This window comes from Mesoplodon densirostris, chromosome 2 (genome assembly GCF_025265405.1).
Source record: "Mesoplodon densirostris isolate mMesDen1 chromosome 2, mMesDen1 primary haplotype, whole genome shotgun sequence".
Taxonomy (NCBI): domain Eukaryota; kingdom Metazoa; phylum Chordata; class Mammalia; order Artiodactyla; family Ziphiidae; genus Mesoplodon; species Mesoplodon densirostris.
In genome coordinates, this window is record NC_082662.1 from 46,916,331 (window position 1) to 46,938,523 (window position 22,193).

At 46.6% G+C, this 22,193-nt stretch overlaps 1 protein-coding gene across 2 annotated transcripts; it reads left to right on the forward strand.

Annotated features, from left to right (window-relative positions):
- The first annotated feature begins 93 nt into the window (after window positions 1-93).
- On the forward strand, window positions 94-21,843 carry MRPL37 (mitochondrial ribosomal protein L37). 2 transcript variants are annotated; one of them, XM_060089841.1, is made up of 7 exons: window positions 94-496; window positions 3,661-3,844; window positions 3,939-4,054; window positions 13,919-14,104; window positions 16,295-16,452; window positions 19,538-19,741; window positions 21,621-21,843. In XM_060089841.1, the coding sequence occupies exons 1-7, from the start codon at window positions 151-153 to the stop codon at window positions 21,696-21,698; spliced, it is 1,272 nt and encodes a 423-aa protein (XP_059945824.1). In that variant the 5' UTR covers window positions 94-150; the 3' UTR covers window positions 21,699-21,843. The 2 variants fall into 2 exon arrangements, with proteins under 2 accessions (XP_059945824.1, XP_059945825.1); XM_060089842.1 differs by lacking the exon at window positions 13,919-14,104.
- The last annotated feature ends 350 nt before the right edge of the window (window positions 21,844-22,193 follow it).

A 22,193-nucleotide genomic window follows, 5' to 3' on the forward strand; every position in this document is an offset into this window, starting at 1 on the left:
GGCAAGACAAGGATGTCCTGACGATGATTGGTTAAAGTGGCTGCCACTCATAAAACGAGTCTCGGCGTTCGGCTCCTTTCGTTCCCAGCAGGCCTTGAGCGCGGGAAGATGGCGGCGTCCAGGTGGAGGTCTTGAAGAGACCAGATCGGTATGGCGTTGGCGTCGAGGTCAGCAAGGCTGCCGCTTGCTCGCCCCGGGCGGCTCGGTCTTGGGAGCTGGTGGGCCCCAAGACGCGGGGCATACGAGTGGGGCGTGCGCTCCACGCGGAAGCCCGAGCCTCCTCCCCCGGACAGAGTGTACGAGATTCCTGGACTGGAGCCCATCACCTACGCGGGGAAGATGCACTTTATGCCCGGTCTGGCGCGGCCAATCTTCCCGCCCTGGGACCCTGGCTGGACGCCCTCGAAGTTCCGCCGCTTGCCCCCGCTTCACGAGCACCCGCTGTACAAAGACCAGGCCTGCTACCTTTTCCACCAGCGTTGCCGCCTCCTTGAGGGTGAGGCCCCAGGACGGGCGGGAGGGGACCTTGGTCCTCTACCAGCACTGACCCCGACCTTCTGTGGCCTTGGGCAAGACGCTGAAACTCTGTGGGTCTCGGTTTCTCCGTCTGCGAAATGGCCCGATATTGATTCTCATCTTATGCGAATTGTTAGGATTAAGTGAGATGTAAAGAGCAGTATGTGTGAGGGAGTATTAGAGTTTTAGTGGCCAAGTGACAAGATCTGGTTTCTAGGCCTAGCCCTGCCCCTCACCCTCTCTGTGATTTTGGGCAAGTGACTGAAGCTTCCTGAGCCTCCATTTCCTGTGAAATGAGTGGTTTTGACTAGGTGGTTCACATTGACCCAGCTCTTGCACCCTGGAGATGTAACTATGTTTGAGAACTAGTTGGAGGGGGATTATAGTGCAAAGAGACAACAGAAACAGGACTTAATCTGCAGGCCTATCGCCTCATTTCAGGCTAGTCAATCAAGTTAATTGGTAATTAGGATTGGTAATTGTGACAGAGGGGAAGTGATTTGCCAGTGATCTGCTCACAGGTGCACTGTGGGTTACTAGTGAAGCCAGGGCTACACCTCTGGTTTCCCAGGTCGATGTCCTTTGTCAACGGTCAGAGCTGAGATGTTTTCAGGGAAAGGATCTGGACCTAAAATCCATCTAGTCCACTTCTGCTCCCTTTCACTCTCACTAAGAACAGGTCAAAATGACTTTAGCCAAAACCATCTGTATGTCTGGGGCAGTACCAGAAATTATGTTCCAGAGTCCCTGGAAGGGGTTGTTTATTGAGAGTCCTCTTACCCATTTTTTCCTCCTCATTCTTCCTTAGTCCCTAAATCAGAGTGGGGTTAGGACAGGTCCTGAAAACACAAAATGGTCCAGGTAAGTGGGAGCAGAATTTTCCAGTAAGTGATTAGGAAAGAAAGAGACCTGGCAGGATTTGGGGACTAAGCCAGATAATAAATCCCAGGTTTGAAAAAAACTTATGTCAACTGGCCAGCCTCTTAAGCTGCTCAAACCCATTCCTGAAAGCTGTTTTTTTGGCCTTTAAACACTTCCAGTATCCTCACAGGGTGCTGTGAAGTACCTCACAAGACTTGGCACCCTTGAGTGACCCTGGTAACATTACCATGTGGATGAAATGCATTAGCTGTGTCTTAGAAGTTAAGGTTAACTTGTTTGACTAGGCTGAAAACAAACCCTATGCTTTCACCATATGCAGAGAGGTTCTGTAAAGTCTGTAATAAAACTGCAAGATACAGGGCTAGATAAGCAGATTGGGGTAATGGAGAGATCATGGGCTTTAACATAGACAGACTCAGGTTCTCCTCCCAGCCCCATTGCTTACGAGGTTTGGGACTTGAAACAAATTCCTTAGTCTCTTGAGTTTCATCCTCCATTCCATAAAATCCCATCCAACTTGTAGTTAAAGCTCCTGGCACAGAGTAGATGGTAATGTTCACTAAATGACAGCTCTTACATATTATTCATATACTAGTGAACCGTAAATTCTTAGTATTTTATCCATTTTCAAGTTTAAGGAACAGTGGCAGTGTTGGGACTAAAAGTCAGGTTACCCGACCCCCAGTCCAGGGTTCTTTCTGCTGTACCACAAAATCCAGAAGTTAACATTTCTAAATATTTGTGTTTCTGATGTCGTATGAGCCTTAAAGTGAAAAGTCTCATTACCTTTCATTTATCACCACAGAAGAAATTGTCTGAGGGTGTTTCCCTCAAAGTGTGCTAAGTTTGCTTTCATCCCAGACATAGTTTTTCAAATGAAGATATATTTCTGAGTCGAGTGATGTTTTTTCAACTGGGATGAGTAGCCTGCACCACAGCCCATCCCGCTGAGAGTAAGGGCGTTAAATTAGTTTAGTTTTTAGAGACTAAGCACTCTGAATCAAATCTTTTAGTTTATTTATACTCCTTCTTTTCCTGAAGAGTATTTTGGGCATCTTACAGAAATTTTATAGCACAGCCAGATTAAATTAAAAATAGGTGAGGGGATCAGCACAAAGGAAAAATGAAACAATGAATACAAAAAAATCCATTCTGTGAGGTTGTACTTGTCCAGGGGAGCCCCAAAGTTGACTCTCAGCTTGCTAGCAGTCAACAAATGGTACAGAGATGGGGTCTGCTGACTAGGCCAGTTGCCTATTTCTATAAATAGCTTTATTATAGCGAAACCATGCACACCTGTTTACTTATTACCTATGGCTGCTTTCGTGCTACAGTGGCAGAGCTGAGTAGTTATGACAGAGACTGTGCGGCCCAGAAGCTGAAAATATTTACTGTCTGGCCCTTTAAGAAAAAGTTTGACCCCTCGTATAGAGAAACATTGTGAGTTATGCAATTCACCATGTCCAAAAGACAAAACAGTACTCTACCCAGGAAAAGCCCAACCTTCCTGTACAGAGGCCAGGGAGACGTTCAGAAGGTCTCAGGGAGGACCCTGCATAATAAATTGAGCAGGATCCTCAGTATGATTCTTTTGACAAATACCACAGTACATTTCATAGGGCTTCATACAAAAATCTGCTTATAAAATAGCTTGTTACAGAATCTCAGAGTCAGATGCAAAAGATTATCTAGTGCTCCCAAACTCAGGGCTCCTCAAGTTATTCATGATCCAGAAGTTATTTCCATAATTTCCAAAAGCTCTTTCCCTTGATAGAACAGTACGCACTTAATCCTGGGCCCATATCTGTTAAATGACGTATATTTGGCAGACATGAGCTTTTCCAGTCAGGGACTAGGGTGTGGGTTAATAGAAAGGATCTAGGTTTTGAGAGGTAGGCATCTATTGATCTAGTCCTGTAATCTGGGGTCTGAATTCTGCAGGTAACAAACAAATCCTTGCCTGCAAGATTCAGCCTCATGATCTCAGCCATCTTAGTGGCTGTTTGAATTCCTCCTGGGGCAAGTACTCACTGCCTCAATCAACTGTTAACTGTCTTTAGATAGTCATTCCTGAAGCTGAGTTGAAATCTGGCTCTCATAGCTTCTCTTTATTTTAGTTCTGACCCCTCAGATGTAGGAACAAATCCCATCTCTCTCTCAAGGCTGCTTTTTCCCCAAAATGCTACCCGGCAGGGGTAAGCATCTCTTCCTGAATGATTTTTTTTTTTTGGTTTTGGTTTTTTGTGACTGATGACTCTAAAGGTGTAAAGCAGGCTCTCTGGCTTACCAAGACCAAGTTAATAGAAGGCCTTCCTGAGAAAGTGCTTAGCCTTGCTGACGATCCAAGGAACCACATAGAGAACCAAGATGAATGTGTTCTGAATGTGATCTTTCACGCTCGTCTCTGGCACTCTACTGAAGACATCCCCAAGAGAGAGACCTACTGGTAAGTCTCCCCCAAGTCAATAAGGTTTCCAACTGATGGATCTTGGAGTCAGCCTGTTGCTTTACATCTCCAAATGTCTCTTCTTTTCTCCAAGCCCAGTCATTGTGGACAGTCTGATACAGCTGTGTAAATCCCAGATTCTCAAGCATCCTTCTCTGGCCAGACGGATCTGTGCCCAAAACAACACGTTATCCACCACTTGGAATCGAGGTTGGTCCTCCTGTATAGCAGAAAGCCTTTGTCTGTTCATTGTCTTTCTGCTCTTAGCCCCATCACCAGCTTATATTCCCTTCCCTGCTGCCATACCTATTCTCACTCCCATCCTTCATGGTCCAGTTTTGTGGCTCAGACATTGAAATGACATCCTCAGTGTCATTTCATTAGCCATAACCCAGCCTTTTTCTTTTTTCTTTTTTTTTTTTTGCGGTACACGGGCCTCTCACTGTTGTGGCCTCTCCTATTGCGGAGCACAGGCTCCGGATGCGCAGGCTCAGCGGCCATGGCTCACGGGCCCAGCTGCTCCGCGGCATGTGGCATCTTCCCGGACCGGGGCACAAACCCATGTCCCCTGCATCGGCAGGTGGACTCTCAACCACTGCGCCACCACGGAAGCCCCAACCATTTTCTTTTTTAATCATTTCTTTTCAAGACTTAATTCAAACCGTATCTGTTGAGTGCCTCTCAGTGCCTAAATGTTGAAGATAAGGAAGTAATAAAACATACAATCTGCACTCCAAAGCTCGTATTCTACTGCAAGAGCCTTCTTACTCCATTCATGCTTTTCTCATTTTCCAAATCCATTTTCCACATAGCTGCTAGAATGATCTTTCTAAAGTGCAGGTTGTCTTATGTCCCTTCCCTGTTTCAAATCCTTTATTGTCTCGCAATAGCTTGACCATTTATCATGGTATCCAAGGCTTTCTGTGATTTGGCCACCACCTGGTCTTTCTAGTCTTATCTCCTGCTCTCCTACCCCCACATCCATTCCCAGTTTACACTTAGCCACTTGCAGCTTTTTGGCATCAAGCTTTGCCTTTGCATGTGCTGTACGTTCTGTCTGGAATGCTCTTTTCTTCTTTCCTCATTTGACTAAATTCTACGTGTCTGCATGACTCAGCTCAAGCCCCCTTCCCATGTGAATCCACAGGTTAGCTCTGTGCTCCTTGTGTCCATATGCCTACTTTTATCATAACACACATTATACTATATTGTGATTATCTAACATCTTTTCTGTCTGTCCCACTAAACTGAACTTCTGATGATAGAGACTGTGTCATATTCATTTTTGTCCACAGTGTCTACAGTTCATGCCACACAAAAGGTGCTGACTGAAGGGACGGGTGAATTAATACCAAACCTCAGATGTTTTAGACAGGGATGTTCTGAGATCACAAGTGCTGTCTTTGGTGGAATCCTGGAGCAGGGAAACCAGCTGTGGAGTAATTTGGGGTTTTCAGGACATCTGCTTGGTCAGGTTTCTCCAACTTGCCCTTTGAGTATGGACTTCCTGGCAAGGAGTCAGCTTTGTAGAGGTAATGGCACCACTAAGGAAGTTAGTGAACCTCATTAATAGAGGAGTACTTGTTGGCCCATTATCAAGTATTACCTCTAATTAAACTGCCCCATTTGGAGCTGTTGCTGGAGGAGGGATGTGGAGGGAATTGAATTGGAAACCACAGTAGAGTGGTCTGTGGGGAGAATCTAAAACCCAAGGTTAGGAGAGGTCCAGGCACATTTATCTTCCTTTCACATTATGTGTGAGGAAACAGGAAATACTTGAGAAAACTGTTCTTGAGGTGTGGGTATGATGTTTGCATACCAAGTAAGGGAGGACACATGCTAATTAAATGACAGTGCTGTTGGCCAAACCAATTTTTTTTCCCCCACATCTTTATTGGAGTATAAATGCTTTACAATGTTGTGTTAGTTTCTGCTGTACAACAAAGTGAATTAGCTATATGTATACATACATCCCCATATCCCCTCCCTCTTGAGCCTCCCTCCCACCCTCCCTATCCCATCCCTCTAGGTCGTCACAAAGCATCAAGTTGATCTCCTTGTGCTATGCAGCAGCTTCCCACTAGCCATCCATTTTACATTTGGTAGTGTATACTCTCTCACTTCATCTCAGCTTCCCCTTCCCCCCGACCTGTGCCCTCAAGTCCGTTCTTTTATGTCTGTGTCTTTATTCCTGCCCTGCCACTAGGTTCATCGGTACTGCTTTTTTAAATTCCATGTATATGTGTTAGCATGCTGTATTTGTTTTTCTCTTTCTGACTGACTTCACTGTATGACAGATTCTAGGTCCATCCACCTCACTACAAATAACTCAATTTCATTCCTTTTTATGGCTGAGTAATATTCCATTGTATATATGTGCCACATCTTCTTTATCCATTCACCTGTTGATGCACATTTAGGTTGCTTCCATGTCCTGGCTATTGTAAATAGTGCTGCAGTGAACATTGTGGTACCTGTACCTTTTTTTGTGTGTGTGTGGTATGTGGGCCTCTCACCGCTGTGGCCTCTCCCGTTGCGGAGCACAGGCTCCAGATGCGCAGGCTCAATGGCCATGGCTCACGGGCCCAGCTGCTCCGCAGCATGTGGAATCCTCCCGGACTGGGGCACGAACCCATGTGCCCTGCATCGGCAGGTGGACCCTCAACCACTGCGCCACCAGGGAAGCCCACCTGTATCTTTTTTAATTATGGTTTTCTCGGGGTATATGCCCAGTAGTGGGATTGCTGGGTCATGTGATAGTCCTATTTTTAGTTTTCTAAGGAACCTCCATACTGTTCTCCATAGTGGCTGTATCAATTTACATTCCCACCAACAGTGTGTGAGGGTTTCCTTTTCTCCATACCCTCTCCAGCATTTATTGTTTCTAGATTTTTTGATGATGGCTGTTCTGACCAGTGTGAGGTGATACCTCATTGTGGTTTTGATTTGCATTTCTCTAGTGATTAGTGATGTTAAGCATCTTTTCTTGTATTTGTTGGCCATCTGTATGTCTTCTTTGGAGAAATGTCTATTTAGGTCTTCCACCCATTTTTGGATTAGGTTGTTTGTTTTTGTGATATTGAGTTGCATGAGCTGCTTGTATATTTTGGAGATTAATCATTTGTCAGTTGCTTCATTTGCAAATATTTTCTCCCATTCTGAGGGCTGTCTTTTTGTCTTGTGTATGGCTTCCTTTGCTGTGCAAAAGCTTTTAAGTTTCATTAGTTTATTTTTCTTTTATTTCCTTTGCTCTAGGAGGTGGGTCAAAAAGGATTTTGCTGTGATTTATGTCATGGAGTGTTCTGCCTATGTTTTCCTCTAAGAGATTTATAGTGTTTGGCCTTACATGTAGGTTTTTAATCCATTTTGAGTTTATTTTTGTTTATGGCGTTAGGGTGTGTTCTAATTTCATTCTTTTACATGTACCCATCCATTTTTCCGAGCACCACTTATTGAAGGGCTGTCTTTTCTCTGCTGTATATTCTTGCCTCCTTTGTCAAAGATAAGGTGACCATATGTGCGTGGGTTTATCTCTGGGCTTTCTATCCTGTTCCATTGATCTGTATTTCTGTTTTTGTGCCAGTACCATACTGTCTTGATTACTGTAGCTTTGTAGTATAGTCTGAAGTCAAGGAGCCTGATTCCTCCAGTTCTGTTTTTCTTTCTTAAGATTGCTTTGGCTATTTGGGGTCTTTTGTATTTCCATACAGATTGTAAAATTTCTTGTTCTAGCTCTCTGAAAAATGCCATTGGTAATTTGATAGGGATTGCATTGAACCTGTAGATTGCTTTGGGTAGTACAGTCATTTTCACGATATTGATTCTTCCAATCCAGGATCATGGTTTATCTTTCCATCTGTTTATGTTATCTTTGATTTCTTTCATCAGTGTTTTACAGTTTTCTGAGTACAGGTCTTTTGCTTCCTTAGGTAGGTTTTATTCCTAGGTATTTTATTCTTTTTGTTGCGATGGTAAATGGGATTGTTTCCTTAATTTCTCTTTCTGATCTTTCATTGTTAGTGTATAGGAATGCAAGAGATTTCTGTGCGTTAATTTTGTATCCTGCAACCTTACCAAATTCATTGATTAGTTCTAGTAGTTTTCTGGTGGCATCTTTAGGATTTTCTATGTATAGCATCATGTCATCAGCAAACAGTGACAGTTTTACTTCTTCTTTTCCAATTTGTATTCCTCTTATTTCTTTTCCTTCTCTGGTTGCTGTGGCTAGGACTTCCAATACTGTGTTGAATAATAGTGGCGAGAGTGGACATCCTTGTCTTGTTCCTGATTTTAGAGGAAATGCTTTCAGTTTTTTACCACTGAGAATGATGTTTGCTGTGGGTTTGCTGTATATGGCTCTTATTATGTTGAGGTAGGTTCCCTCTGTGCCCACTTTCTGGAGAGTTTTTATCATAAATGCGTGTTGAATTTTGTCAAAAACTTTTTCTGCATCTACTGAAATGATCATATGGTTTTTATTCTTTAATTTTTTAATATGGTGTATCACATTGATTTGCGTATACTGAAGAATCCTTGCGTCCCTGGGATAAATCCCACTTGATCATGGTGTATGATCCTTTTAATGTGTTGTTGGATTCTGTTTGCTAGTATTTTGTTGAGGATTTTTGAGTCTATCTTCATCCGTGATATTGGTCTGTAATTTTCTTTTTTTGTGATATCTTTGTCTGGTTTTGGTATCAGGGTGATGATGGCCTCATAGAAAGAGTTTGGGAGTGTTCCTCTGCAATTTTTTGGAAGAGTTTGAGAAGGATAGATGTTAACTCTTCTCTAAATGTTTGGTAGAATTCACCTGTGAAGCCATCTGGTCGTAGACTTTTGTTTGTTGGAAGATTTTTAATTAGAGTTTCAATTTCATTACCTGTGATTGGTCTGTTTATATTTTCTAATTCTTCCTGGTTCAATCTTGGAAGGTTGTACTTTTCCAAGAATTTGTCCATTTCTTCCAGGTTGTCCATTTTATTGGCATATAGTTGCTTGTAGCAGTCTCTTATGATATTTTGTATTTCTGCAGTGTCAGTTGTAATCTCTCCTTTTTCATTTCTAATTTCATTGATTTGAGTCCTCCCTTTTTTTCTTGATGAGTCTGGCTAAAGGTTTATCAATTTTGTTTATCTTCTCAAAGAACCAACTTCTAGTTTTATTGATCTTTGCTATGGCTGAACCAGTTTTTAGACAGATAGGATCATCAGCCTTGGTCAGTTACCATCACATTGCGATTTGTAGTATTTGATTTGTATTTCTCAAAACCCAAGCACCACGAGGAAGGTTTGACCCCACGGAGAATCCTTAGGAGGCCATTCTCCAGGAGTCTTTCCAGATGGCATTTGGCCTCCTGTGGGGACCTCTATGAAGGGCATCTGGACACATTCACAGCAAGCAGGCTTGCTGCTCAGTCAGATGTCAGTTCATTTCCTCATACACCTATGTCTCTCTGTGGCAAATATGCTAATCTGACTTAAGTGAGGCTTTCTGACTGGCTCTATTTTTTTTTTTTTTTTTTTACTCTGAGCTGTTGAGGGCAATCTGGCCCTTTTCCTGGATTTCGTAGCCTTTCTCCTTAGCCTGTAGTTTCAGTACTTCTCTCTCTCCATCCCTCCTTCCTACCATATCATACTCCAGTTATCTGGACTTATTTCCCTAAGCTCTGCCATGGAGCAGCATGCTTTGTGTTGTGGAACATGTTACTCCTCCTTCACTAGAACAGTTTCCTCCCTTTTCTCTGCCTGGCAAACTCTTGACACAGCAGTTTTCAACCAAGGGCGGTTTTACCCTCTAGGGGGGATTTGGTATTGTCTGGAGACATTTTTGTTTGTCATAACTTGAACCAGAGCCGGGGCTGGTAGTGGAAGTTCTATTGGCATCTAGTGAGTAGAGGCCAGGGATGCTGCCAGATATATACAGTGCATAGGACAGTCTCCCTCACCAAAGAATTACCTCGTCCAAAATGTGAAGAGCGCCAATGTTGAGAAGCTCTGCGCTTATCCATCTTTCAGAAGCAAGTTTAAAGGCATTGGTTCCTTCAGGAAGCTTCTCAGGCATCCCAGAAGAGGTCAGTTTTCCCCACCTCTGCTATCTCTGAGTGTGGTTCATACTTTTGTTGTACTCCCTAGCCAGCTCCGTGAAAGCAGAGAGTTACTCTCACTCATTTCTGCGTCCCCAGCTTAACGCAGGTGCCTGGGAAGGTCTGAACCCACAGCCTCTGAGCCCACAGAGATCCCCAGGCCTCAAGGCTCATTGGAAAGAGAACACAGGAAGAAGAGTGCATTGGTCAGTCCCTCTCTCAAGAAACCCGGGATTAACACCTTAACAAATGTTTTTTTTATTTTTTCTTTTAGGATAAAAACTATTCTTAACTAATCCTTTTTTTTAATTTTTAATTTTATATTGCAGTATAGTTGACTTACAATGTTTTGTTAGTTTCAGGTGTGTATCAAAGTGATTTAGTTATACATATACGTATATCTATTCAGATTCTTTTCCTATATACGTTATTGCAGTAGGTCCTTGTTGATTATCTGTTTTTCTTTTTTTTTTTTATGGAAAGAATTGGGGGAGGCTTCCTAGAGGAGGTGAGGTTTTATTTATTTATTTATTTATCTATTTATCTAGCTAGCTAGCTATGGCTGTGTTAGGTCTTCGTTTCTGTGTGAGGGCTTTCTCTAGTTGCGGCGAGCGGGGGCCACTCTTCATCGCGGTGCGCGGGCCTCTCACTGTCGTGGCCTCTGTTGAGGCTCCAGACGCACAGGCTCAGTAGTTGTGGCACACGGGCTTAGTTGCTCCGTGGCTGGCATGTGGTATCTTCCCAGACCAGGGCTCGAACCCGTGTCCCCTGCATTGGCAGGCAGATTCTCAACCACTGCACCACCAGGGAAGCCCCTGATTATCTGTTTTATATATAGTAGTATGTATATGTTCATTCCAATCACCTAATTTATCCCTACCCCCCACCTTTCCCCTTTGGTAACCATTAGTTTGTTTCTAAGTCTGTGAGTCTGTTTCTGTTTTGTAAATAAGTTCATTTGTGTCATTTTTTTAGATTCCACATAAAAGTGATAGCATATGATACTTGTCTTTCTCTGACTTACTTCACTTAGTATGATAATCTCTAGGCCATCCATCTTGCACAAATGGTATTATTTCATTCTTTTTTATGGCTGAGTGATATTCCATTGTATATATGTACCATTATTCCACTGTATATATGTATCTTTTTTATCCATTCCTCTGTTGATGGAAATTTGGGTTGCTTCCACGTCTTGGCTATTGTAAATAGTGCTGCAGTGAACACTGGGGTGCGTGTATCTTTTGGAAGTATGATTTTCTCTGGATATATGCCCAGGAGTGGGATTGCTGGATCATACGGTAGTAGCTCTATCTTTAGTTTTTTAAGGAACCTCCATACTGTTCTCCATAGTGGCTGTACCAAGTTACATTCCCATAAACAGTGTAGGAGGGTTCCCTTTTCTCCACACCCTCTCCAGCATTTATTGTTTGTAGACTGTTTTTTTAATTTACTTATTGTATTATTTATTTTTGGCTGCATTGGGCCCTTGCTGCTGTGCGCGGGCTCCCTCTAGTTGTGGTGAGCGGGGGCTACTCTTCACTGTGGTGCACGGGCCTCTCATTGCAGTGGCCTCTCCTGTTGCCAAGCACAGCCTCCAGGAGTGCGGGCCTGAGCAGTTGTGGCACACGGGCTCAGTAGCTGTGGCTCGCGGGCTGCAGAGCGCAGGCTCAGCTGCTGTGGCGCATGGGTTCAGTTGCTCCGTGGCATGTGGGATCCTCCCAGACCAGGGATCAAACCCGTGTCCCCTGCATTGGTGGGCAGACTCTCAACCACTGTGCCACCAGGGAAGTCCCTGTTTGTAGACTTTGATGATGGCCATTCTGACTGGTGTGAGGTGCTACCTCTTAATAGTTTTGATTTGCATTTCTCTAATAATTAGTGATGTTGAGTATCTTTTCATGTGCTTTTTGTTCATCTGTATGTCTTCTTTGGAGAAATGTCTATTTAGATCTTCTCATTTTTTGATTGGGTTGTTTTTTTGATATTGAGCTGCATGAGCTGTTTGTATATTTTGGAGATTAATCCCTTGCCAGTCGCATTGTTTGCAAATACTTTTTCCCATTCTGTGTGTAGTCTTTTTGTTTTGTTTATGGTTTCCTTTACTGTGCAAAAGCTTTTAAGTTCGGGGCTTCCCTGGTGGCGCAGTGGTTGAGAGTCCGCCTGCCGATGCAGGGGACACGGGTTCGTGCCCCGGTCCGGGAAGATCCCACATGCCGCGGAGCGGCTGGGCCCGTGAGCCATGGCCGCCGAGCCTGCGCATCCGGAGCCTGTGCTCCGCAACGGGAGAGGCCACAACAGTGAGAGGCCCGCGTACCGTAAAAATAAATAAATAAATAAATAAATAAATAAAAGCTTTTAAGTTTGATTAGTTTCCAATTTGTTTGTTTTGTTTTTATTTTCATTACTCTAGGAGGTGGATCAAAAAAGATATTGCTGCAATTTATGTCAGTATTCTACCTATGTTTTCCTCTAAGAGTTTTATAGTATCCATTCTTACATGTAGGCTTGTGCAGGCTTCCTCGTGGGAGGGACTGGTGCTCGCCCACTGGTGGGTGTCTCTGGGTCTTGTCCCTCTGGCGGGCAGGGCTGTGTCAAGGGGTGTGTTTAGAGGGGACTGTGGGCTGAGGAAGACTTTAAGCAGCCTGTGTGCTGATGGGCGGGGCTGTGTTCCCGCCCTGTTGGTTGTTTGACTGAAGGCATCCCAGCCCTGGAGCCTGTGGGCTGTTGGGTGGGGTCAGGTCTTGGCATCAAAATGGTGGCCTCCAGGACAGCTCACGCCAATGAGTACTCTCCAGTACCTCTGCCACCAGTGTCCTTGACCCCGCTGTGAGCCACAGCTGCCCCCCGGCCCCCCACTTCTCCAGGAGACCCTCTAAGATCAGCAGGTGGGTCTGGCCCAGGCTCCTATGAGGTCAATGCTTTTTCCCCTGGGTCCTGGTGCACACAAGACCCTGTGTCCGCCTTCCAAGAGTGGCATTTCTTTTTCTCCCAGTCCTGTCGAGTTCCTGCACTCAAGCCCCACTGGCCTTCAAAGCCAAATGCTCTGGGGATTCCTCCTCCTGATGCCAGACCCCCAGACTGAGGAGCCTTTTGTGGGGCTCAGAACTCTCACTCCTGTGGGAGAACCTCTGTGATGTAATTATTTTCCAGTCTGTGAGTCGCCCACTCAGTGGATGTGGGATTTAATTGTATTTCGAATGCACCCCTCCAACCATCTTGTTGTGGCTTCTTCTTTGTCTTTAGAAGTAGAATATCTTTTTTGGTAGGTTCCAGTCCTTTTTTGTCGATGGTTGTTCAGCAGTTAGTTGTTTTTTTTGTTGTTGTATTTTTTTTTTGCAGTACGTGGGCCTCTCACTGTTGCGGTCTCTCCCATTGCGGAGCACAGGCTCCGGATGCGCAGGCTCAGCGACCAAGGTTTATGGGCCCAGCCGCTCCATGGCATATGGGATCCTCCCGGACCAGGGCACGAACCCGTGTTCCCTGCATTGGCAGGCGGACTCTCAACCACTGCACCACCAGGGAAGCCCAACAGTTAGTTGTTTTGGTGTTTTTGTGAGAGGAGGTGAGCTCAGGTCCTTCTCCTCCACCATCTTGTTCTCATGTCCCCTTCTATTCTTTAGAATGAAGATCACTAGATTAGGAATGATGTGACCTTCATTTCAACTCCAGTCCTGTTACATGCTTGTTCTGTGACTTCAGCCAGGCCACTCAGTCCTTTGGATCTGATGTTTCCTTGTCTACTCCAAGGCCCAGCAGAGGCAGAGGCAGAGGCAGAGGCAGAGGATGGCACCCGGACATCAAGTGAAGGAGGCTCACCTGCTTACATGATAAGCACAAGGATGAATTTCCAAAGTTCTGTTTTCTGTGATGAGGCAGATTAGATAGTAAAGCTGTAAAAGACTTGAGGAGCATGGCAGGATGAAAGCTTTAGACTTTGCCTCGCTAAGGCTTTAGACCAGGTTAGACTAATTGTTTTTCTCCCCCTTTAGAGTCTACTCTTATTCAGGTCCATGGTTCCAGTGGAGCCCGACTGAATGCCAAGGACCCTCTGCCCCCCATAGCCTCCCGAGAGGAAGTAGAAGCTACTAAGAATCATGTTCTTGAGACCTTCTATCCCATATCTCCCACTTTGGGTCTTCAGGAATGCAATGTTTATGATGTGAAGGACGACACAGGTAAGTATCAAAGCCTTTGACTTTTAGGCAATGTGCAGATGAGGGACAAGCTTTCTGCAAAGAGAAAGGAAACACTGGGTGCTTAGTATCTGCTAGGCACCTCATGTGCATTTTCTCCTAAGAGCCATGTAGCAGCCCTGTGAGATAGGTACCAGTAAACCCCATTTTATAGGCAAGAAAACTAAGACTCAGGGAGGTTTGGATTGGCTCAAAGGCTGACTCTACTTTTGACCCCTGAGAAGTAATTCTGTTACATCAGTTACAATGGGTAGCTTGAGGGGCTTTTGACCAGGCATCAGATGTTTCCTTTATTCATAGTTCCCTTGAAAGGCACCCCCTCTCTGTGTACCCTGTAAACTCTGCCAACCTCCTGCTAGGATGGAGGAAGCCCCACGGTCCTTGAATGGGGCTCTTCATCCCACCTCCATCAACTAAAGCACCACCACCTCCCCAGTGAGCCAAGACAGAAACTAGGGAGTCAGGCTGCGCAGGCCTGCAGTTCCTGCCATCCACTCAGTCATTAAGGTAGCACCTTCCTCCTTAGCCTCTCTCCCTTTCCACAGCCACACCGCGGTCAGTCCCTACTGCCTCTCATCCAGCCTGTTACCACAACCTCTCGACCGGTTAGTCTGACCCAGGCTGTTTTTCTCTCTGGTCCCTCTAGTTCACAGTTCCAGAGTAGTCTTTTGTTTGATAAATTTATTTATTTATTTATTTATTTTTGGCTGCATTGAGTCTTCGTTGCTGCATGCGGGCTTTCTCTAGTTGTGGAGAGTGGGGGCTACTCTTCGTTGCGGTGGCTTCTCTTGTTGCAGAGCACGGGCACTAGGGCGTGTGGGCTTCAGTAGTTGTGGCACACAGGCTCAGTAGTTGTGGCTTGCAGGCTCTAGAGCGCAGGCTCAGTAGTTGTGGCTCACGGGCTTAGTTGCTCCGTGGCATGTGGGATCTTCCCGGACCAGGGATTGAACCCATGTCTCCCCTGCATTGGCAGGCAGATTCTCAACCACTGTGCCACCAGGGAAGCCCCAGAGTCGTCTTTACAGAACACAGATTTAATCCCATTGCTCTCCGTGCCCACCTCCCCATTGCCTGTTGGATAAAGTTTGAACTCCTTAGCTGATCACATGAAGGCCTTCTCATCTGCCCTCTAACCCTCTCTCCAGCCTCACAATTCATCTTAGGACTCACTTCTTCCCAGAAATGCTCTGCAACCTCGCAGTCTGGTCAGGGGCCTTTCGTCTGTCCTCACACAGCCCCCTGGCTTCCCTCGTGTCTTGACATGTCCCTTTGTGTGGATGTGATCAGTTTTCCTGTCTGTCTCCCCGCTAGACTTGGTGAGCCCCTCAAAGGCAGCGGCAGGCACCACGTGGGCTCTGTTCATGGTTCCTGTGTTAGAGCTTGGCAGAGAGTGAGTGCTGGGTACTCACACGTGCGGAGGAGCTGAGGCAGACAGGAAAGTCATGTCTCTTTTTCTTAAGTCGTGCTTTTCTCTGGGATTTTCAGAGCCCACACTTTCCCAGCCTCTTTCTGACTCTGTTTCACCCACTTTCGCTAATCCAGGTCACTCACTCTAGAAGCCCCCAGCCTCCGAGGGTTTGCTCATGGCCATGTAGGGGAAGCAGTGGTGACCTGGCAGGGTTGTGGCTGAGATGAACAAGTGCTGAACTTTGATGCTCAGCATAGTGTTGTGAGGTATGAGGCAAGTCATTTGTTACTAATAATCAAGTATTGAATTTTGCAAGTGATGTGCTTTTTAAAAAAATAATTACCATAGATTTCAGGTTATCCTTCTAATATCACTATCATCTGTGTGCTTGAATGAGTGAGAAAGGGGTGGAGTTAGAGCTAGCCTGCAAGAATCACCTGGAACAGGTTGGCAAACATTTTCTGTAAAGAACCAAATGGTATTTTAGGTTTTGCAAGCCACGTATGGTCTCCGTCACAGCTACATAATAGACATATGTAAATGAGTGGATGTGGGTGTGCTCCAGTAAAAATTTTATTTTCAAAAATGGGCCAGATTAGGCTGGCAGGTTGACGTTTGCCAGCCCCTGAGCTATAGTGATAATATCTACCTCTACTGAGTCTCTGTCGTGCCTGGCACTAAGCTGAGGTCGGGTGGCTTCTCTGAGGCTTTGGGGCAGGCTGATTAATCTTTTCTACCCCTCCACATGATGACATGTCTTGCAGGATTCCGGGAGGGTTATCCTTACCCCTATCCCCATACCCTGTATTTGCTGGAGTCAGCCAATTTACGACCACACCGCTTTCAACCAGATCAGCTGCGGGCCAAGATGATCCTGTTTGCCTTTGGCAATGCCCTGGCTCAGGCTCGGCTCCTCTATGGGGTACGTATGTGGAGAAGACCACCGAGCTGCCTTACATTGTGTTGGTTTCCTGCCTTACACTACTCAAAGGAAAGGGGGCATGGAGGCATTTATTTTTTTGCTTGACTGAGGAGTTTTAGGGAGAGGCACTTCCACTCACCCTACAGAGATGAGCTGCCATCTGCTGGGGGCCTACGATGTGCTTGTCTTTAACGTAAGATGCCTCATTTTTTTCTATCACAGTAACCCACAAGGTTTCATCGCGATCGCCATTTTTCAGATTATGCCTCTGAATCCCAGGGAGGCTTGTCCAGCATTACAGAGCAGTAAGTGGTGGAGAAAGGATTGGGACTAGGTGAACCCAACTCCTAAGGCTTCAGTTGTCTGTGCTCCAGCACACTGCCTCTGTTATGTACTGTTGGAGCCCAGAGCACAAGGCTCCCTCGGGTAGGCAGGAGGAAGTGAAGCAGGAGATGGCCCAGACCTGCCTGCCCACTCAGGACAGGTTCTGAGGACCCAAGATACCACTTGGATGGTAGCCCTTTGATTCTAAGAGGAGGTCTCAGGGACCTAGATGTTACAGAATGCAGGCTGAGTGGTTGTCACACAGTGCTGTCCCACGATTGGAGGAAAGCCTGGCGGGGGAGCGAAGGCCTCCAGGAAGGGGATGGCAATATGGGAGTCCCCAAGCAGGCCTGGGACACCAGATCCCTGGGTTTTTGTATGTGTTGTGGGGTGGGAGGGGAGGGATGATTTTGAGGGCTGCTGTCGGGCTCCCAGGTCTTGATTAGAGCCTAAGTCCCTCCTGGAGGAGCGATGGACTTCAGAATGTTCTGTTTCCCATCTTACTTGGTCTCACTGAGGTTGGTACAGTGTGATTAGCCTAATGAGATAGAGAGTAGTATGGACCTTGCCTGTATTGAGCATCTGCTACATGCCAAACATTTAATTAGGGCTCTTTATAGCAGTGGTTCTCAAAATATGGTCATGGATTAGCAGCGTGAACATCATCTGGGGACTTGTTGGAAATGCATCTTCTCAGACCCACCCCAGACGTCCTGCATCAGAAGCTCTGGGGGTGGGGCCTGGCAGAGTCTGTGTTAACAAGCCCTCCAGGTGATGCTGGTACAAGCTCAAGTTTGAAAAACACTCCACTAAAATTTGAGAACCATTGCATTATTTAATCCTTGTAGCAACCCCCCGTGGCAGATACTATTAGCTTCATTTTACAGATGAAGCAACTGAGGCTCAGGGAGGCTCAATAACTTCCCCAAGGTCACACAGCTAAGAGATTAGCAGCTGTCACATCTTTATATGACCTTCTTGTGTCTTCCCAGTCCTTGGGAGGTTATCTTAATTCCCATTCTCTGACATACTTTCTGAAGGCTCTGGAAGGTTTGGTAACTTGCCCAAGATCCCACAGCTAATGAGTAGGGAAGCAAGCATTGGAGCCCTGATCTCTCCAGCTTCAAAGGACATGCTGCCTCCTGACTCTGGGCAAGGATAGGGAGGCAGAGATAGTCACATGCCAGGTCCCAGGCCTGCAGGCTCATTGTAGCTTCTGTGCCAGCAGAGCATGGGTAGCAATGCTGTCACTAATTGCCACCCAGTTGGGTAGGAGAGGAGGCCTCCCCCAACCCCTCCAGGTACAAATTATTCCTGGGGATGTGAAGTTGAGCAATTATGGGAAGAGCCTCTGTGTAAAAGGTAAAATTGCTGAGAAATTTATGTACTACCTGCAGTTTTATTGATCTGTAGAGGGAGATAAGAGTCAATACAGAATTCTCAGCTAACACTTAGAGGTACTTTTCTTTTTTATTTCTCATGCAGCTAAAAACAGGTATTTCTAAGGCCAGTGGTCCCAGTGTGGCCTACACTGAGGTCTGACATTAGCTATTCCTAATGTCAGATTCAGCCCTGGAGCGGTGAATGTAGGCAGCATCTTTGAATCAAGGATGCTTTGCTTCATGGGGCCTGCCTATTGAATCTTTGTCCAGTGGATAGCAGTCACCAAACTGGACTCCTGTAGGCTCAGTCGGGTGAACATGATTTGTCATCCAGACTGGTATACTTTTGAGAATGGCAGAGGAGCTACTATCAGATACAGTGGGACACTAGGTGTAGACCAGAACAATAAGATTCCAAGTGATTTAATAGCCTGGGGTCTGATCCTGCGTAACCTTGAGCAAATTCTACCATCTCTCTGAACCTCAGTTTTCTCATCTGTTAAGTGGGTATATACCACTGGATTTATGAGATTAGAGGTGACTTTATGTAGAACTGGTGTGATGCCGGGCACATGAGAGGCCTTCAGTAAATGGTTGCTAGTAGTATTACTGTTACCAAGTGGCACTAATTGAAAGAGGTAATCAGCAAATGTGTTGACTGGTGGAATCCTGGGGCCGACACAGCTGGAGTGGACACTCAGGAATCTGACGTATACTCAGAGTTGCACTGAGAGGCTGAAGCTCAGGTGAGATGCCTGCCGGTGGGCTTAGGGCGTTCCAGATGCCCAGCCCTGAGGAGTAAAGTAAGGCAGATGGAAAGTGTGACTGGTCTAGCACTAGCCATTGTAGGTTCTGATGCCACACATCGCTGTGACTTCAGATGAGTCACCGCCTCACCCAGTCTGTTTCCTCCACTGTCAAATGGAGTGAGAGCTGAATGAGATTATATATATTATACGAGTTGACCCTCCAGGTTAACATTTGATAGACATCACTGTTGTCACCGTCAGGTTACAGCCATGACTTTGAGGGGTTCGCCGTCATTAACCTCCCAGCTCATCCTTCTGTACTGTGCAGCTTGCCTGGCAGTCACCTCTCAGTGGCAGGAATTGTACTTTAATGTGCTCAAGTTGAAGAGCAGGTACCCCGGGGCCACGAGGCATCTGAGGCCAGGCAGAGCCAGGCTGGGTGCGGGTGAGGAGGCCTGGCCCTGAACAGTGCCCTCAACTCCGCATTCTCTTTTCAGTGTCTTGCGGGGGGAACCACTAAAGAGGGGTGGGGCGTTATTTCAAAGGCCAGAGCTAGAAATTGCCTGGTTTGTGCTGCTCCTTTCACCCCACCATTTCTGATTTGATTTACTTGTCCTCTTTTCCTCTCAGAACGACACTAAGGTTTTGGAGCAGCCAGTAGTCGTGCAAAGTGTGGGCACTGATGGACGTGTCTTCCAGTTCCTGGTGCTACAGCTGAACACCACAGATCTGGCCTCTGATGAGGGTGTCAAGAATCTAGTCTGGGTAGACTCGGATCAGCTCCTCTATGAGCATTTTTGGTGTCTCCCGGTGGTCAGAAGGAAGACAGTTGTGGTAAGTCCAGCCGCCTCTGGCCTGGTGATGGGCCCAGGGCCAGGACTCACCCTCCCCAGAGTGAGCCTGGCGTGGGGTTGACGGGATGCTTGTGAGTGGGGCCCCGGCTTTAGGGTCTTCACGCTCGGGACCTCTGCCTGGAGGGATACTTCAGCCCTGCCCATTACCTAAAACAGCGCCTTCCACCCTGGGTCCCAGCCCGCTCTTCACATCACCTCCCACGCTCCCCAGCGCCCACCACGCCCAGCTCCTTGTAGCTCTCCAGTACGCGCTGCTGCCTGAGTAGCTCAGGATCCCAGTAGGTGCTGTTCCCTTTACAGAGGAGGCTGCTTCCTTCTTGCTCCCTCCTCCCTCTCCCCCACCCAACCTCCCCCATTTCTCTGTCATCTGCTTGTCCTCTATTTGTCATTCCAGGTTTAGCATAAAGACCCACCATCCCAATCCCAGCCTTGCTTAAGTACCTAGGGTGGATTCCCATAGCCCCTGGGTCCCCCCATCACAGCACAGTCATGCTGCCGTCCTATAGTTATCTGTTTATGTGTTCTTCTCCTCTGTTCAACCAAGCACTGAGCTCCTCAAAGGCTGAGTCCGTGAATGATGCATTCATTTCATTCCTCCATGACAGTGTCGCTCCCTGCTGCACCTTCAGTGCTCAGCTGACAGAGACCAGGCCTGTGTTCTGTGCAGTGGGCAGTGGCAGTATCTAAATAGAATCATAATGTAATATCAGGCAGTGATAAGCACTCTGAAGAGACAAAACAGGATTGGGGGATGAGAGAGAACAGAGTGGGGTGCTGCTGGATCTGTGGCTGACGAGCCATGTCCCACACAGGGCCTGAGTAGATTTGTTTAAATGTAGTTGTTGAGCCTTTGAACATTATCTGTATGTTAGTGGAGTGATGAGTTCTCCAGTGTCTGTCAATATTGTTTACCCTTGAAATGCCTACTGGTCTGGTCCCTTCTCTTTGGCCCCAGACACTATTCATTGTCCCTCACCTGTGCGGCCACACCAGCCTCCTCCGCGTCCCTCTGCTCTTAGTTGTGCTGTCCCTCTCCCCTTCACGTCTTCAGGTCCTCTTCTTTCAGCCTCTTCCTTCCAAAATAGTGACTTAGTGCCAGGCCTGTGCTGGTGTGGTCACGTGACCCCTCCTTACCTGTCTCTTCCCGCACCCACCCCACCTCCACCAGCACGGACCCTGGGCTCCAGCCTCGCCCTGGCTCTTCCCACCTTCATTCGTGCCTCTGGACCAGTGCACGTACTGGCCTCTCTGAAGTCTCCTTTCTTTTTTCTTTCTGGCCCATTCTGTTGTACTTGCCCTTTAAGACCCATTCATACATGCTCTCTTCCATGTATGGAAGTCAACGAGTTAGTTATTTTCTCCCCTGTTTTCTTAGCATCCTTTTCCTACTTCTGTTATGAGGCCCATCACCTTGTATTATCACTATTGCAAACCTGGCTGGAAGCTCCTTGAGGGTGGGAGCCAGATTCAAGTCATTATTGGGTTTCCAGCACTGGGCACAGCTCTGATACAGAGAAGGTGCCTGATAAATGTGTGTGGAAGGAATGAGGGATTATTGTCCCTGGGAATTAAAAGGGGCAACAGAACATTTGTTTGTGGTGGTTGAGGTGAGCAGGATTAGGGATCTGGGCCATGTCAACAGACGATTTGGCTGAAAGGTTCTGGGATGCTTCATATCCTCCTCGCTAGCCCAGCGCCCCCAGCATCTCTTGGCACCAGCTCCCCAGCGCTCCTCCTTGGTCGTGAGAGAAAGAAACAGTTATTATCCAGGCACTTAGGATTTGCATGAAACCGACCTTTGTTTTAATTGCTGCCATTAAACCTAGTAGCAGGATCCTAATGGGCTGTGTTCTTTCCAGGAACCTGTTGGGCCGACTGGTTTCCAGCCAGAGACATTCAGGAAGTTTTTAGCTCTGTATTTGCACGGTGCTGTGTGAGCCAAGGACCGTTCTGAGGCCTGGAGCTCCCTGTGCCCCTCTCCCCCTGAGGATCCTGGGGCCTGGGTGGTGCCTGGGGCCTGCTCGGAGCCCAGTGCTCCTTTGGCTGGTGGTCTCGCTGACAATAAAGAGCCCTTCCAGTGCACTGGAGCCTGTGCTTGTTGTGGGGGTGCCGTCAGGAGGGGCACCCACAGTTGCGTGCGGGCCCTTGCCATGAGCCTGCCTCCGCACAAGTGCTGGCCCTGGAACCTGACCTACCCCAGCTTTGTCCGTGACCCACCTTGTGACTTTAAATAAGAATCTTCATCTCTGAGTTTCAGTTTCTTCATCTGAAACATGAGGCTAATATGACCTACACTGTTTGCTTCATATTAGGTGTTCTGTGATGGTCGCTAGGTTCTATGGCATTACTTAAATTGTGGACACATTCCACAATGACTGCAGAAGATCTGAATAGAATATTCATTGTAAATTTCTCACTAGTACCTTGGTTAA

What these genes read in the sequence shown, in the direction of transcription:
- MRPL37 (XM_060089841.1), top strand. Translation starts at nt 151, where the DNA reads ATGGCGTTGGCGTCGAGGTCAGCAAGGCTGCCGCTTGCTCGCCCCGGG. An exon ending in ATCCACCACTTGGAATCGAG is followed by an intron (nt 4,055 to 13,918) that starts GTTGGTCCTCCT and finishes CTCCCCCTTTAG; the next exon opens with AGTCTACTCTTATTCAGGTC. An exon ending in TCAGAAGGAAGACAGTTGTG is followed by an intron (nt 19,742 to 21,620) that starts GTAAGTCCAGCC and finishes TGTTCTTTCCAG; the next exon opens with GAACCTGTTGGGCCGACTGG.